Below are 15,999 nucleotides of genomic sequence, written 5' to 3' on the forward strand. Positions count from 1 at the left end.
TGTCCTCCATACATGTATATCTGTGGTAAAGTTATGCAACCTGCAAAATTTGCATTGTTGCGACCCACATGTATATGTTGCAAATTCGAACCAAGGACTTCTGGAATGTTTCACTCTTGGAATCCCCTTGCCCCTCTGGAGGGGGTACAATGTTCATATTGACTGCTGCATGAAACATAACCAGGCAGACATGCATGTTTGACACTTGAGATTAGGAATTTTAAACAATTCTGTACAACTTTTGATGTGGCCAAGAATACATGCATTGACAGTCAATCCAGAATTTCATACAACGAGATAAGGAAACTTACAGTTTTTGCAACGCGTTGAGACCCTTGAAAGCTCCGTGCTTGATGATGGTCAGCTGGTTACCCTTGAGAGACCTGAAAGGATAAAGTCAAAAATCTATAAGAGATGGCTGTCTAATCACTGTGAAAAAAACATCTCTGTTTATGAGAGGAAGAAGCTGAAAAAGAAGAGAAAACAGCAGAAGCAGTTGAGAAAATCTTTAAAGGCCAGTGCCTTGTTAATTTTTTTTAATTGAATTGAAAATTGCCAATTGTTTATTTAACTCATGCTGGATATTTGAAATAAACATTGCCGTTCGACATGATTGGTGCAATTTAACATGTTCAATTTGGATAAACGACGGGTTGACAACTCCAATGAACTCCAATTCACCAATGAACAAGTTGTGATGTTCCAGTTTGGACTCTGTTTTGATTTTGTAGTGATCAATCAACCAGTCTTAGGTCGGTGAAACTAGAGTAACTAGATATGACTTATTTTCATGAGTTGCTGATAGTCCAATGCAAGCAACCAACATGTTTACATAGGATAAGGTCGGATACCAATATTTGCATACTCTGGATCCCTGTGACTTAATCATATCCTCCAGATGCCCGTGATTTGATTATGAATTGAATAGGATGCAATGATTCAGACCCTTGGCTCTGTTTAGGGTTTCATTACGTTGGGTGTAAACCAGTTGACAGTACATGCAATACACTTTAAAGTGACTGTATTTTGCCACGGGTGGGGCGGTACAAATCACTCTCTGTGGTGGTTGGAAGGGGGGATGGTTACAAAAGTTTGCGTTACAGTCCTAATAGACGTTTTAATGATTTAACAATAGAAATATAGGATATTTAGGAGCTTATTTTGATGATTTTATACATGTTATATGCAAAGAAAACATCTCCTTTAAAAAAGACTTTTTTTTGTACCCCTTCCCATCAATCCTGGCAGAAAAACTCAGTACAGCATAATACCCTCACTAAATTTGATCACTTTAAATACACAGCAGCATCATTCTTTAGACAGACTAATGAATTTGCAGCACAACAAACAAAGGGTTAAAGTCACGGCGCCAGGCTCGCGTTACATGGTCAGCCACCTCGTCACGCCATTCCAATGACTAATCGAGTCATCCACACCGTCGCCTGCTATAGTTACGCCAATATGAAATCCTAATTATCAAATGCACGTATTGCTATGACGAGATGGAATTCACTGAATGAAGAACATGAATTGAGGGCGATTTTGTACAGTTCCCATGTAGTCTGCATGCAGAGCCAAACATAGCCAAATATAGCAGGTTTTGACCTGAGGTCAGACACATGTCATCGACCCGGTCGAAGATAACTTCTGTCACGCACCGCAAAATCTCATCAACACAATTCACATTATTCTGCAATCATTTGTTTTTTGTATTCATTCTATCTGAGTGGGCAATTAGTATTCCTGCAATTTGTAATATGTAACTCTGTCTAAACCATGGTTCTCGATGAATTTGGAGTCAACGCTGGGAACAAGTCTTGAACTATTTTCTTGATAAACATGATAAAGTAACTTGACGATATGGACCAAAGGACAATCTAAAGAAGAGAGTTATGTATCAAATGATTGGTTGGTGGACATTGGATTATAAGCCAGATATCACACTTACTTATGTTTTCACATATAGCCCCCTGGTGGCCAGAAACTGAGTTGAATACAAATTTTAAGGGTGTTGTGCGCATTAATGTGGGAGTGTTACTACCAAACATGTACCAAAGTTTTGAGAACGAAGGAAAATGCTCTGTGAAATACCTGGAGATCAACAGCAAAATAGGGAGGTTCCAAGTTTTCCACGGTGGGTTGGCATCTCTGCAACAAGTGAAACCACGAGTTTACCAAATGTTGTTCCCGCAACATCCATCACTCTGCAGCCTTATCGGAATCTATAATGTCAACCTCGACGGTGACAATCAAAGTCGCCTTGATTTATCCCATCTTCATTAGGAACCCAAGTGTAACGAGCGTCACACTAATTATTATGAAACCAATACAAAGAGTCATCGAACACGCCGGCTGAGTTGGTGAGGGGACCGCTGACTAATAACTGACACGATGAACAAGTGGTTAACCCTTTTGTGCTGGAAGGCATTTTTCTGCATGCAGTGGATAGAAATGCGGCACAGTGCTTACTTTTATCTGAACAAGCAATGCCATCTGTAGTACTTAACCTACTCAATTTCTTCTACTAAAAAGATATTTTTGCAGGATTGAAAAAAATGTTCTCATTATTCATCATGTTCTCTTATTTTGGCAGACTATAGATTCCTTCTGGTTTTACAATCAAAAAATATCTTTACATTTTTTATTTTTGCGAATAGATATATTCAGGAAATCCGCAAAAATACACATCCAACATTTTGAATCAACGGAACAGTGGAAACCAAAGATTATAAGATCATCAACTTCAGGAATCAGAACTGTCAGAGATTCTGTCCTTGAGAAGTCTAACCTTGACATGCTTCACGGTACAATTACTGGCGCAGCATCACCGCAGCCTGATACATCCATGACATACCAATACAGTCCACGAGGGATTCCCTGACAGGGAAAGGGAGTTCAATTATAGGGTTCACTACTGATGATTCAAGGAGGAGAGATGCTCAGAATTAAAATTACTGGCACAAGACCTTCAAGTTGTGAGGGTGATGGTATTGGATACTGCAACCCTTATGCACTGGTCAATGTGAACCCTGTCCCTCCCCTGCTCAGGCAATCGACAGGTAGGCCTGCTTGGATTTCTTTTTACATTGTATGGAGGCCTAGGGTTTGACAGGACTTGAAATGAAATTGCCAGGACTTGCCCCACTTTCCAAATATTTTCACTGATTGTAGTAGGGAACTTGCTATAAACAAGAGGCCCAAGGGCCTGGAGCTCTGCTGAATTTTTGCCAACATTATTCCTGAACTTCTCAAGAAACAAATTTGAGCATAATATAAGATTTTGTTCACGATGTTACAAACTTTGGTGATTGAATAAAAACTCGAATATGAATTGTTATGTAATTTTATGTACGCAAACCCCACCTGGGACTGCCACCTCGCATATGAAAAATATCGAGCCGACTAAGTTGTGAAATATCGTAATTATTAGCATATGGAAAAGACACCTCATTTGCATTTTGAAAAAAAAGGATACATTGAAGAACGTAGGCCTTGCGCAACTTGTGCAAACTGGTCCACAAAAACAACACCATGGGAGATGTGAAGAAAACCCAATTGAGACTGATTTTCATGATATATTCTCAAAGTTTAATGAGGGATTATTCTAAAAATTGTATGACTAGGTCGTCGCATTGATTTTATTTCCTTACGATGCTCGCCTGTTCCCACTGTCCGACTCCCGGGATTGTACAAGCAACTTTTCCACTCCTCAGCGCAATGTTGTGATATTAACCCGTATGCGAAAATTCCTTGGTGTATTTCGAAACGACATTACCATATTTTGGCATCCCTATTGTGGCAGCCATTTTTTTTTGGATAGTACCGTGATTACTTCGATTGAATAGATGATGAGGTTGACAGTAATCCCGGATGTCAGGTATTTTTCGGAAAAACGTCCCAAGATGACTCGAGGAAAGAAGACTAGGCCGATCATCACCCCTTTTGGTTTTACATTATTTGCATAATATGCAATCTGCCAAACACCATTTCCACTGAGAATACAACTTTTGGTGAAGTTTTTAAAGTTAATCAAAATATACTCAGGAACTTTTTCTGATCTTTTTACATGTTTTTCGCGACCAGCAAAATTCGCAAAAAATAAGACGCCACGAAAAACAAAATGTAATGAAATCCACCAAAAAAATTTCTCTTCCAGTTTTTCAAATCAAGAACTATCATCACACTTTTCATTTGGCAAATAGAGGTTCTTTAAGGAATTCTGGAAAATAAAATCCTTGTGATTGCAGTAGGTGGTTGCAGTATTTTGCGCCAATCCGATTCTCAGTGTTGGAGAAAGTTCAATCCACATACAGATGGATAAACTCTCCATATTACCAACCGAATGATAACTCAAACTCAATTTCAAATCATATTTGCAAACCTTTTGCAAGATTGAAGCGAATAATCTGATTGGCTGTCACAAACAGGTCAGGTGATCATTCCCAAACTTATTACGGATGGTAAACTTATCACTGGTATAATGCGTTGTTATTGTGGAGGCGTTTGATCGTGAGCTGGTATGATAGGATCATATCTGTTTTGGTTTGATGTCAAAGTCGCGATAACCGGATCAAAGGAGTCTTATTATCCGAACATTAGCCTGATATGGGATGAGCAATGTCACCTGTATTGCCGTTGCCGAGTGTTACTCATGTAATACTCTAAAACTTTGTCAGTTCATCCAATCCTTCAACTCACCAGCAACAGATTTTAGACAGGATTGGAAGCCGCCCAACTCCGACTCACGAGTATGAGGTGATTCCCTTTTTGCATTATACGTCATCAAACCTTCATTTGTAGTTAAGCTCATAAAACGCGGCTAGGGCAGGATCTACTCATAAGTGCGCTCCCACTACAAATTTATCTTTCCTCATCATTGATTTAGGACATTTCTTTATGGTTTCTGAATCTATACAGGAGCTCAGCCAAACGTTAATGCCCAGTGATGTACTTTTAATGGCAAGAGCACTCATTAAAATGGACGGTTTTTGCCATATTTTGTAAGCTGGTGTGCATACATTCATGTGCATCAGCTCAGACTGAGAGTAGTGACAGTGCTGACTGGTTGAACTCAATGTTGGCATGAGGATCCCAATCAGACTCGGACGCATACTTGGAATCAGTGGCTACTAAACCTATCGATTATATACCTACCCTGTCAAGATAGGAACCCTGCCTAATAAAAACAAACACAAGCATATATAGCTATCTTCCTCAGGTTTTAAATGAAGAATCCCATCTGAGCGTAGAGCTCCCCACCGATTGGAATGTTTTTTCCCCGGATGGGGTTTCAAAGGAAGATCTGCACCTCGCAACCAGCAGTATCTGCCAGCATCCATGGCCGAAGTCTACACTCTAAACTCCCGAAGGCTTCCCCGTTTCGTCTCAATTTTCATAACATTGATGCCACCTGTTTTTTACCTTGCTGTGAGTTTGATCAAATCAAGTTGGAAGGGGATTTGAGTGCATTTCGTATGTGGCGTCGTATTGATCTCCTCGTAGGTCAAGGTGGAGCAGAGTCAAAATCATTCACCCATAAACAGAATCCACAGTCGATAGAAGAGCAATATCACTTTCTGCAAACAAACATGATCACTCATTTCAAGAACATGTCTCCCCTCTTTACAGTCTCAGAGTAAGCCCAGAAAGTTCTCAAACATCAAAAGGGTTTATGACACTGTTGATGGAGCTGGGGTGGGCAACATGGATGGAATTCTGGCTTTATGGCGGCAACACGCTCCGATACATAATTGCTAGTGCCAAAGCAGCTTCAACTGAACGGAAGTAGGCCTCGGTTTGATGAGTGGAGGTACGTATACATGTAGGTCACTCCAGCCCCAAGCCTTGGTTCTCAGAAAGCATTCCTTTTTATTTATTTTATGAACAGAATGGAGTCAAGGTTCATGTCACTTGAGCTCTCAAACATTGTTTTCAGAATCCCTTCCTCGGTGCCTCCTCCATCAACCGAAGGGAAGTAGGCATACTCAGTAAGATTTAGTTGGCTGTGGTTCAGATCACTTCAGCTCCCAAACCCTGCCTTCAGAATGCCATTCTCTATGCTTTTTCAAATGGCACAAGAATCACAACGTTCATTTCTCAGGAACGGTGCAGCAGGCTTCATGAGATAGTATCGATGGAGTCAGAATTCTTCCCAGCAGATTCGGATGTTGATCAGGTAAACACGAATAAAAGGAAAGCAAGGCATCGAATGGGTTTATAGCGATGTTGATACAGCCGGGGTGCGCAAACATGATGGGAACTTTGCTTTATGGCGGCAACAAGCGATACATCATTGCTGGTGCCACAGATTGATTCTACAGAATACCTGGACCAGCTTCTACTGAAGGGAGGTAGATTTGGTGAGACTTGATGGTTCGCGTATCATTCCAGGTTAAAATTGGATACCAAACTTTCCTGAGCAAGCTGTTAAGGAAGTGATTTCCATGATACCGCTGAAATCGATACCAGCAGTTAAACTTAGCATTGTGCAAACAAGAGATCTTAGCTGGTGTGACCTACATTAGAGCCATAATACATGACAAATGAGTGTCATTTAGTTTTGACATGCAAGGGTCCAAGATTGCAATGTCCCTTCATCAAGGTCCAAAGGACTGCTTTTATAACACAGACTTCACCTGTTTTTCAATCAAAAAAATCTTTTTGCAATCTTTTTGCAAATTTAGGTTAGGTTAGGATATTTAGGTTACAAAATTAGCGCAAATGAGATGCCGGTGAATATTCGGTGGCTTGCAGTATTCCAAAACCACTAATATCAGGATAACACGTTTAAGCAGGCCTGAAAGGGTTAATCCAGGTACGCCAATGTAATTGTAAGACAAGTGCATTGGATCGTACAGGTCAATATCTCATCAATATCCGGGAGAAAATTAATATTGGGTAATCACCCGATATCTCATCTACGTCTGGACGCCGTCATGCGAATATGTGGCAAACCCACGCCTGCTTATCTATGCACAACACGGTTGTTTTTAACACGCCAAAACAACCACTGCGAAAATTGTAAAAATTTGAATCATCGTTCCAATTGACAGACGCCATTGTGCCGTCTATAGAATTTATTGTGTCCAATTATAAGTGACTTTAGCTGTGGATAATTGATTATCGATAGATGCGACAATCCGCGCTCATTAACGTTCCGCCTCGTGAGAATGAGTAACGGCCATCCCAGATACAACCTTGACCTTTGTGACCCCCTGTAGAATTGCACGGCATTCTCAGGGAGGCAGAACTATCAGACAGGTGAGACTGAAAATGTGTTATCACAAAACCTTGGCAAGACAGAAGTTGTGTGTACAGTGATTTGTCCTTGGTCAGGCTCCAGAACATTTCAGCTGAAGCACCCCACAGACAAGGGACTTTTATTGCTGCAACCTGCAATAGTTAATCATGGTGATCAGTGTGAACCCCACACCAATGAATCCTATGTGGCGGCCTGCCAAGCCAATATATACAACAACCTTATCCTGCCATAGCCTCAAGGAAAATATCAAGGGCCTAAATTGCGTTGAAAAAGAGGTGTTCAAGTGCAGTCGTACACGCCATTGCTAAAATAATCTGACACTAATCGTTCCAAAGTTGTAACAGTTTAAACCGGTTGTACAAGGCATAGTTCAATAGGCCTTGTGCTTCGTACACATCGGCCCAATGTTTTAAGCTTCAATGATTTTGATTGGCAGTTATGTTGGACCGCCAAGCGTGATGTGATTCGGGTTTGTGTGCTTAGCCGAACTAAAACATTTCCTACACTAATGCTTCAAATTTCTGTTCGCCATGCACTGCAGTGCATTCACTGGCAACTGATTTACAGGCATTTTCTTGCAGACGCTAACTTCGTTGGTCGATATTTTGAAAAAGATCAAAGTTTTACAATTTTATGGACATTAAATGCTTCTTAAAGGGTTTTTGAGTCGTCTGGGTGAATTGGGTAATGGTTTCAGTTAAAAAAATACTAAAGGAGGTCTTAGCAATGATTTCTAAAGAGAATTTCAAAATAAATTAATTCAGGCAAAATCAGATATGAAGCTTGTTCTATACATGCTTCCCGAAATTGGTGGCTTGCATTGGAACTAACTTTTTCCCCCTTGTCCATCATTAAAGGCATTCAAGTGTATTGGTCAACCATGACTATCTCCCTTGTCCCTCCACCATAAGGCCTAGTTTCCCCTTATGACATCACTATTTCGGACACTCAGCGCCTCATTTCTGGAAAGGTGTATATGATGATGATGATGAGGATGATGATGATGCTGATGATGATGATGATGATGATGCTGATGATGATGATGATGATGATGATGATGATGTAGAACCTCTCTATCAAGGACGGCACCCTTGAGAACTGACAAAGCCTGTTTCTAACAGGAAGGTGTCCTGACTACAGAGGTCAAGTTGTATAGAAATAACCTGTTTGGGACTAAAACCACTGTCCATAATAGGGAAGCTGTCCTGCTAAGAGAGGTGTCCAGAACGGTAGGTTCCAATGTATGAGAAAATATAATTTCGATGTAAAAAGCTTTTGTTTTATGTTGCCCAATCTCCATGTATGACAACACATCATCCAATTCTGAATGTGTAAAATGGCCCGTCATAAAAACATCAATCTATTCTCATCAATCATGTTGTCACTTTATCGTAATGAAAAATAAATAAAAGGACATGTGTCATTTTGATTCTTAATGATTTCATTATTGAAAAACATGATTGAGCTGTTTAATTTGATTGATATGATTTGACAGGTGTCAATTAAATTTGTCAATATGTACTGTTCACATCAAAGCTCCAACATTATGACATTCCTTGTGACGGTTTTTATAGTGTGAAAGTTCAAAGGGTTAATGCATATTGTCTCCTTAAAGGGACTCCATTACCCACAGGACAAAGCTGACAAATCTCCTGTGAAAGAACTCAAGCTGTGAAGGCGGGCACATTTAATCCCCAAAATGGATATTGTGCCAAATGTTTGTGAACTTTTCCTGCCTGAATTGCCGATCAAAACTTTTAAGAATGGTTGTCAAAATTCTCAAATGTTCCTATTCACTGCCAATTCAAGAAATGTGCACAACAAAAGTGCTCTCAAATGGAATCACTTGAATTTTTTTCAAAGTTTTCGGTTTGTCGTTAAATATCAACTCTAGTGGGGTGTGTCATCTGACTTAACCCTTCAAGCCTGGTCTATCCTGAAAAATTTTAGTAGATATCAGATGAGCTTAACTGGCTCTACAACTTAGGCATTCCTGACTCTACCCTTTTTAACCTGGGTGGTGCAAAATGCTGCACGAAAAAGCGATTTTCGTCACTGCCACCTGTGACCGAACAACAACAAACGTTTGCCAAATAATGCAAAATAAAATGTCCAGCTTGAAAAAAAGTTCTGATCACTTTTTACTGTGCATCAGTCTCAATGTGTATTACTGGGTACCGGAAACTTTTCACGTACTGCACAACTCTTGGCTGTTCCAGGCCAGTTGAAGGGTCACGCTATTCCTACTGGTCGGTCAGGATAGTGAAATGCTGGTGCAGTTATCATGCATACAAATTTGCCGAAACTTCGTAAATATAGTATGCGCATATCAGTCTACACGACGGCAAAGTTGAATTTTTATTCGGTACATATTTACATAATTGGAAATTTTCAAATTCAATTACGAATTTCAAATTTTAACAAACAGCGTAGGCTTTAAACAGTGTACATGGTGGCACTGGATGAGCCTTTATTAACCCATGACTTTCCGATCACAAGTTGATTGAAAACTCTTCCACGTGCCACCGCAGAATTGTTAATGATTTGCTGCTATAAAAAGCTCAAACCGTAGCTAATTTTTGCAAAAAAAGAACTTGCCACGTTGAAGCTGTGAAATTTGCCTGAAGGGCCATTAGGAAAGTATGAAGGATCCTTCGAGCAGCCTGTCGTGTCTGATCAGCATTTGGACGCACTTTCCAACGTCACCGCCAATTATTTCATTATTCAAAACCAATCAATCAAATCAAACAAGCGAATAACACCGATGTTCAAGAACGCACGATTTTCTCCCCTCCATCATCTGTATAAACTGGAGAGGTTGTTGCCATCGTAATCGCGAGTCTCGCTGCGGTTTGTATGGTCGTCCAAGGCGGGCTCTTGGCATTAATTGGTCTCAAAACAATGAATGAGTGGTCACATCGCAAGGGTGAACCTGGGGAAAAAATGGCATTATCGGTGCCATGGTTACGTGAACAATGCATGTCTATAGTTAATCGACAGCTTAACCCTTCACCACATGTCCACCATCAAACATTGTTTTTTTTAAATATATGGTGTTTTCACGGCCCGTCATGTTGGCAGGGCAGAAAAATGATTTGTCACACCAAACTTAAAGGAATCAAATGCTGTCATGGTCATTTGGGGGTGCTTTTTTCGTCTGTTCCTCCAACCTCTCTACAGGGTGGCCCAGAAAGGTTTTCCCTTGCACAATAGAATTCTATTGTGCATCCATTGTGTGAGGGAAAATAATTCTGGGCCACCCTGTATAGTGTTTCTTCAGATAGATCTGGCCAAAGGTACATGCCTGACCTCGTGTCACTAAACAGAAATAGCGTGATCAGAAATTATAGTAATGTCACACAGCCCCGAGCAGTCGGTGTCATAGTTGACACCATGAAAGAGCACTGGTCAGGCCTACCCTGAGGATAATCTAGTGTTGCAACACCACTATCTTTTGGTAAATGTGATCCGGTCACATTCCCGAGTTCAACTAAGTACGGTTACAGGAAAATTCGTCCCCGGATAATTCGTCCCCGGAAAATTCGTCCCCGCAAATTCGTCCCCGGATAATTCGTCCCCAAGGAAAATTCGTCCCCGGAAAATTCGTCCCCGAGGATAATTCGTCCCCGAGGATAATTCGTCCCCGGAAAATTTGTCCCCGAGGATAATTCGTCCCTGGAAAGTTCGTCCCCGAGGATAATTCATCCCCAGAATATTTTACAAAGTTGAAAGTTTCTGACTTTACTTTCTAAGACTCTTTAGTCTTGTCGAATGGACTGTAGTAATAACTACTACTTTCGATTTTTCTCATTCAGTGTAACACCTCTCTTTACTACCATACTAGCTAGTTACCTATCCCACTATTTTTATAGTAGGTAGAAGTAGGCAGGCAAAATATTTTATTGAAGAATTTAGAGCTTTTTTTTCATTCTGACCAGTAAAAATACTTATTTGAAGAAAAAAAAAATTACTTCGCCTGCCTTCCTCTACCTACTATGAAAAGAGTGGAGTAGGTAACTAGCTAGTAGGGTAGTAAAGCGAGATATAATGAATGAGAAAAGTCGAAAGTAGTAAGTAGTACATGTAGTTATTACTAGAAAGTAATGTCAGAAACTTTCAACTTTTGGGGACGAATTATCTTCGAGGACGAATTTCCCAGGGACAAATTATCCTAGGGCACATATTTTCCGGGGACGAAATATTCCTCTGGGACGAATTTTCCAGGGACGAATTATCCTCGGGGACGAATTCTCCAGGGACGAATTATCCTCAGGGACGAATTATCCGGGGACGAATTTTCCTCGGGGACGAATTTTCCGGGGACGAAGTTTCCTAGGGGACGAATTTTCCGGGGACGAGTTTTCCGGGGACGAATTTTCCGGGGACGAATTTTCCTAGAGCCACTAAGTACATATACCTTTGGCCAGAACGCTACGAAAAACAGGCATAACGAGTTAAAACATTACCAATAATAGGAAAATATAGCTGTTGTGGATGCAAGCACTTTGGCTCCGATTACAACAGAATGTAAGAATAGCAAGAATCCGTTGGAAACACGGGAGTCACCAAGTTGGTGGTCCCGGTGGAAGTGCTCGAGAATATTTGCGTTGTCGTGAAAACGAGACTAATGAGGGTACTTGTTTCTCATAGCAGCTGAACTGATGTTTACATGAAAAATACTTGTTGGATCTATTGAATATTTCCATCAGTCAGGCCGAATGAAAATAATTTTTGGATCACCGTCCTGTCTTGACAGTGCTATTTGACACAGAGAAGACAAAGGGCCAGTGTGAGGCGTTCGGAATGTCGGCACCAAGAGGTCCCTGGTTTGTACCCCCTTCCCCATGTCCCCCAGTCTGCCTGACACTTAAGGCAGGTTTCTTTGTTTTCTTCTTGTTTTTCAGCCTTTGCTCTGTTCTTCGAGGTGACTTTCTCCAGCGGGTATTACTCCTCCAAGGCGAGATGGGCATTTTGTGTGCCACTACAATTGAGGCACCAATTGGGTTTATTACCCTAGTGAGTCGACTTTTGCCAGAGGTAGAGTCAACGTAAGCTACTCAGGAATTTTATTTCCTTGAGAACCAGGCTGGTTCATCCAGAAATACAATCCTGGGTTCTCACCGGGATCGAACCCGGGCCCTATTGTGTGGTAGCTACGAGGCTATGACTCTCCTTGTTTTTTCCTCACTGCACCCAAGCAAAACGCGGGTACGGGTCAGAAAACTTGAGCTTATTTTGATCCGCCTAATGCACTAAAAAGTCACTCTTGTTGAATCTGACATTTGCAATGACATTCTGTTACCCATACCATCCGAAGTTCAAGACTCTTATCCGGCTCTTCTGCTACTTCCACACACTTCAATTTCTAAATCGACAAATGCAATATTTATTTTCGACTTAAGGAGTGGGGCCAACATGGCAGAGAAGTTCAGCATTTTATTCTAGAACGAGAACAAGGTTATTTTTTCACTGGTTGACGTCTTCAAGCTAATATTGTTTTGTGTTATTGTTTCTAGGCATAGCAGTCAAAAAGACATACAATTTCATTGCCTAATTTCGGACAACGGGTAACGCGATATCCGCTGCTTAAGATTTTGGAGCAGGATCAGTTTACACGTTCTTTGTCCGAACATCGTTCTTAGTCCATGTTGTCCGAGCAAAGGGAGTTGAATCAAGCCGTCGACATCAAGTCAAACCGAGCTACTACATTACACAGAGATCAGTGACTAAAAAATATACTTAAACTTTAAACAAGCAATTTTCGTCACCAAGACAAAACCACGACATCTTGATTGGTGATAGCAACTTGACCAATCATCAGACGCACTCCAGCCACAATCGTCACATTGTCATGGTTCCATCGAAGCTCGCTGCAACAAAAATTGCTTGTTTGCACAGCACTTTAGGGACCTTTGATTATGAATCATACATTAGTCTAACAACTCAATCACAAGGCACAAATGATTCAGCCCCCCTCTAGCCATGGCTTCTATTTCTAGACACCCCCAATGGCACCAGAAATTGAGCAATTTGTGATTGATATGAAAGCAACAAGGCAAACCCTGATAATATGGATAAAGAGAAGGAAATAAGTGCTGCAATGATTAATGTACTTTCACTGAAATGGACATGGGTGGAGTGTACTAAGGTAACATGACTCAGTCGACTTCTGGCACTCTGCAAAAAGGGATTTCATTACATCAATCGGGGAGACGAAGCTGCTCACTATAAACGCTTCTTGATCTTCATATGGAAAGAGCTTGTCCTTCAATCTTCCATCTCGAAGTTGATTGTTGAGTCGGACCCTTCAGCAAACAAGTGTAAATCCGCTAGTGGAATACTGTTTGAAATCTTTTAACCTGGACTAGTGAAGACCACTACTACAACCAAATGAAGCCTGGCATTCAAATCTGGTGTAACTCTTAATGGACAACTCATATTTCCCTGGTATAATTCAAACATTTCTGCCTGTGGTCTTCACTAGTTTCGTCCATGATTTTGTTATAGGACCCATGCAGTCTGCCCTGGAGCTCATCAGCAGGATGGCACACCACTAGAACTTGAGCCAACAAGAACAGAAGTTAATAAGAACAAAACTATTGAAACAAAAATGGTTAGTAGAAAAGTTAGACTTAAGATAAATTGGCAAGAACAAGATTATGAATTCCTCTTGTCAAATGTGATGGTTGTGACAAGGACATCCATGTGTTCTTAACAGTTAAGCACTGGGCAAAACAACAAGAAAACCATTGCACCTTGACGATGCAGTGATTCTGTTGGGAGGCATTCTGTAGTTAATATGCATCGAGTCACTTAAAGAGTAGATATCACACTTTTTAGGTTTCCACTTTTGGCCCCCTGATGGCCAAGTCAAGAATCAGATCAGACTGAAATTCAGTGTCAGAGTTCATAGCCCTAGCGGTTAAGAAACGTGCCACTGTTTTTGAAACGGGATACAGATGACGACGATGGACACTGCGGTATTGTATAGACTCGCCTACGGTGAGCCAAAAACCACTAGATTGCCACACTCATTTCTTTGCAAGAGAAGCTAATTTAACACCGTTCTCTAATATCCACTCCCTCCCGCGCTTCCTTGTCACCTTGGTAAGGAGATTGCGCAATCACCGCCACAGAATGACTCTGACGATGATAGGTGCGATGATTGCTCTTTGTGACCAGGTAATTAGTAATCAGGAAATCAGTAGGCAATTATAGGTTGTAATCAAAGGATACGTTAATTACCATGTTATGGCTAATGCTGGCTGTGAGACCTCTGATCTTAGGAGTCTGGCCAGGCCTTTTTACATGTGCCAGGCTGTCAGATGCAATGCATTCTGGCGCAACCAACTTGCCAGTGAAAACTTTATCTTTAAACTATGACATTCTTTAGGTGCAGTTAGGTAAAAGTATAAGTTAAACTTTGTATTATTATGCTAAGAATTACTGCAAACCGCCAAATATTCGCACTGTTTTATTTTTACAATTTGCAAAATAAAATATTCACAATTTTTACTTCAACAGATTAGGAAATTACCTTCAGCTTTTCCAGTAAAAAATACTTTTGCAAATCTAGGTTATTAGTGAAACCCGTGAAAAAAGCCAGCAAAATTGTTACGGTTTCCAGTATGTACATGTAATAGCAGATCAAACACATCTGCACTTTTCCCCGCATTTTTCACCTCAACTACAGTGTTGTATTATGGGTAATTACGATCCAAGATGAAGAAATGATTGCCCGGAGGATGAGGTCGCATGTATGTTTAGTTACGTTACATTACGCCATCGCAGACCTCAGCTTCTTCTTGATCATGAAACAGTTGCAGATGTTCAACATCCGTGATACAATAACAATTGCGTTGCAGATGCAGCAAAGATTGTTCTCTTTAACCCTCTGCAACCCATGCCTGTACACATCCACTGTTAACTGGGAAAGATCCGCAGCTATGACATTTGTTTATAGGTCTATCCATAGTGTGTCCAATAATTTGCTGAATGCGACCTCTTCTTTACCGTAATCACCAACACGAAACTCAATGTCAGCCCTGACTGGAGCCAATAACGCACGCACAATGTCATGATGTCAACGACTTATTGTGCGTATAAATATCCGCTGAATGGTTCAAATGATGACTTAGGTCTACACGCATTTATTAACGACTGCATGCATCTTTCAGCTCGCAATCGAATATTGATTGATCGGATGCAGAGTTGATCACGTTTGTGACCAGCGCAACTGCATGTGAAGCGAGAAAGCTGCAGCGCCAACACAGTTAAACTGAGCGATGCATGTTACAGTAGAACCTCTCTCTTAAGGACACTCACAGGACTGTCCTTGATAGAGAGGTGTCCTGATAAGAGAGGTCAAATTGAATGGAAAGTACCATTTTGGGTCCAATAATGGGTAAATGGGTACATATCTATATATTCAGTAGAAGTTCCAAATTCCCAATGAGGAACCGGCGTTAAGATAAATGCCAGTGGCGGCGCCACAATCGATTGTACCTTCTGACGCCATGATGTCATTTTCTGGTTGTTGACGTCGCATGAGGTCAATCACGGGAAACCATTGCGTACATTTTTGCACAGGATTTCAACAACAGAAAACGTGCCCAATAACTGGCATCGTGCATATTTTCCGCAAAATTATCTTAAGAAACTGATAGCTCAATAGATTTAAAACAGGAAGATGCAAACGTTGCCGAAATCGGTCGAAAATAAGCGATCGTTTTCGGGCT

The 15,999-nt window shown here is 40.9% G+C and overlaps 1 protein-coding gene across 4 annotated transcripts in view; it reads right to left on the reverse strand.

The window, feature by feature from the left end:
• LOC135488978 (adhesion G protein-coupled receptor A3-like) overlaps nt 1–15,999 on the reverse strand; it is a 73,870-nt gene that overhangs the window by 48,663 nt on the left and 9,208 nt on the right. For all 4 annotated transcript variants that reach the window (XM_064774017.1, XM_064774013.1, XM_064774014.1 and 1 more), the window contains exon 3: nt 312–383. In XM_064774017.1, coding sequence (XP_064630087.1) covers nt 312–383 — 72 coding nt within the window. The remainder of the gene's footprint in view (nt 1–311; nt 384–15,999) is intronic.

Source organism: Lineus longissimus, chromosome 6 (assembly GCF_910592395.1).
Source record: "Lineus longissimus chromosome 6, tnLinLong1.2, whole genome shotgun sequence".
NCBI classification, from domain to species: Eukaryota; Metazoa; Nemertea; class Pilidiophora; order Heteronemertea; family Lineidae; genus Lineus; species Lineus longissimus.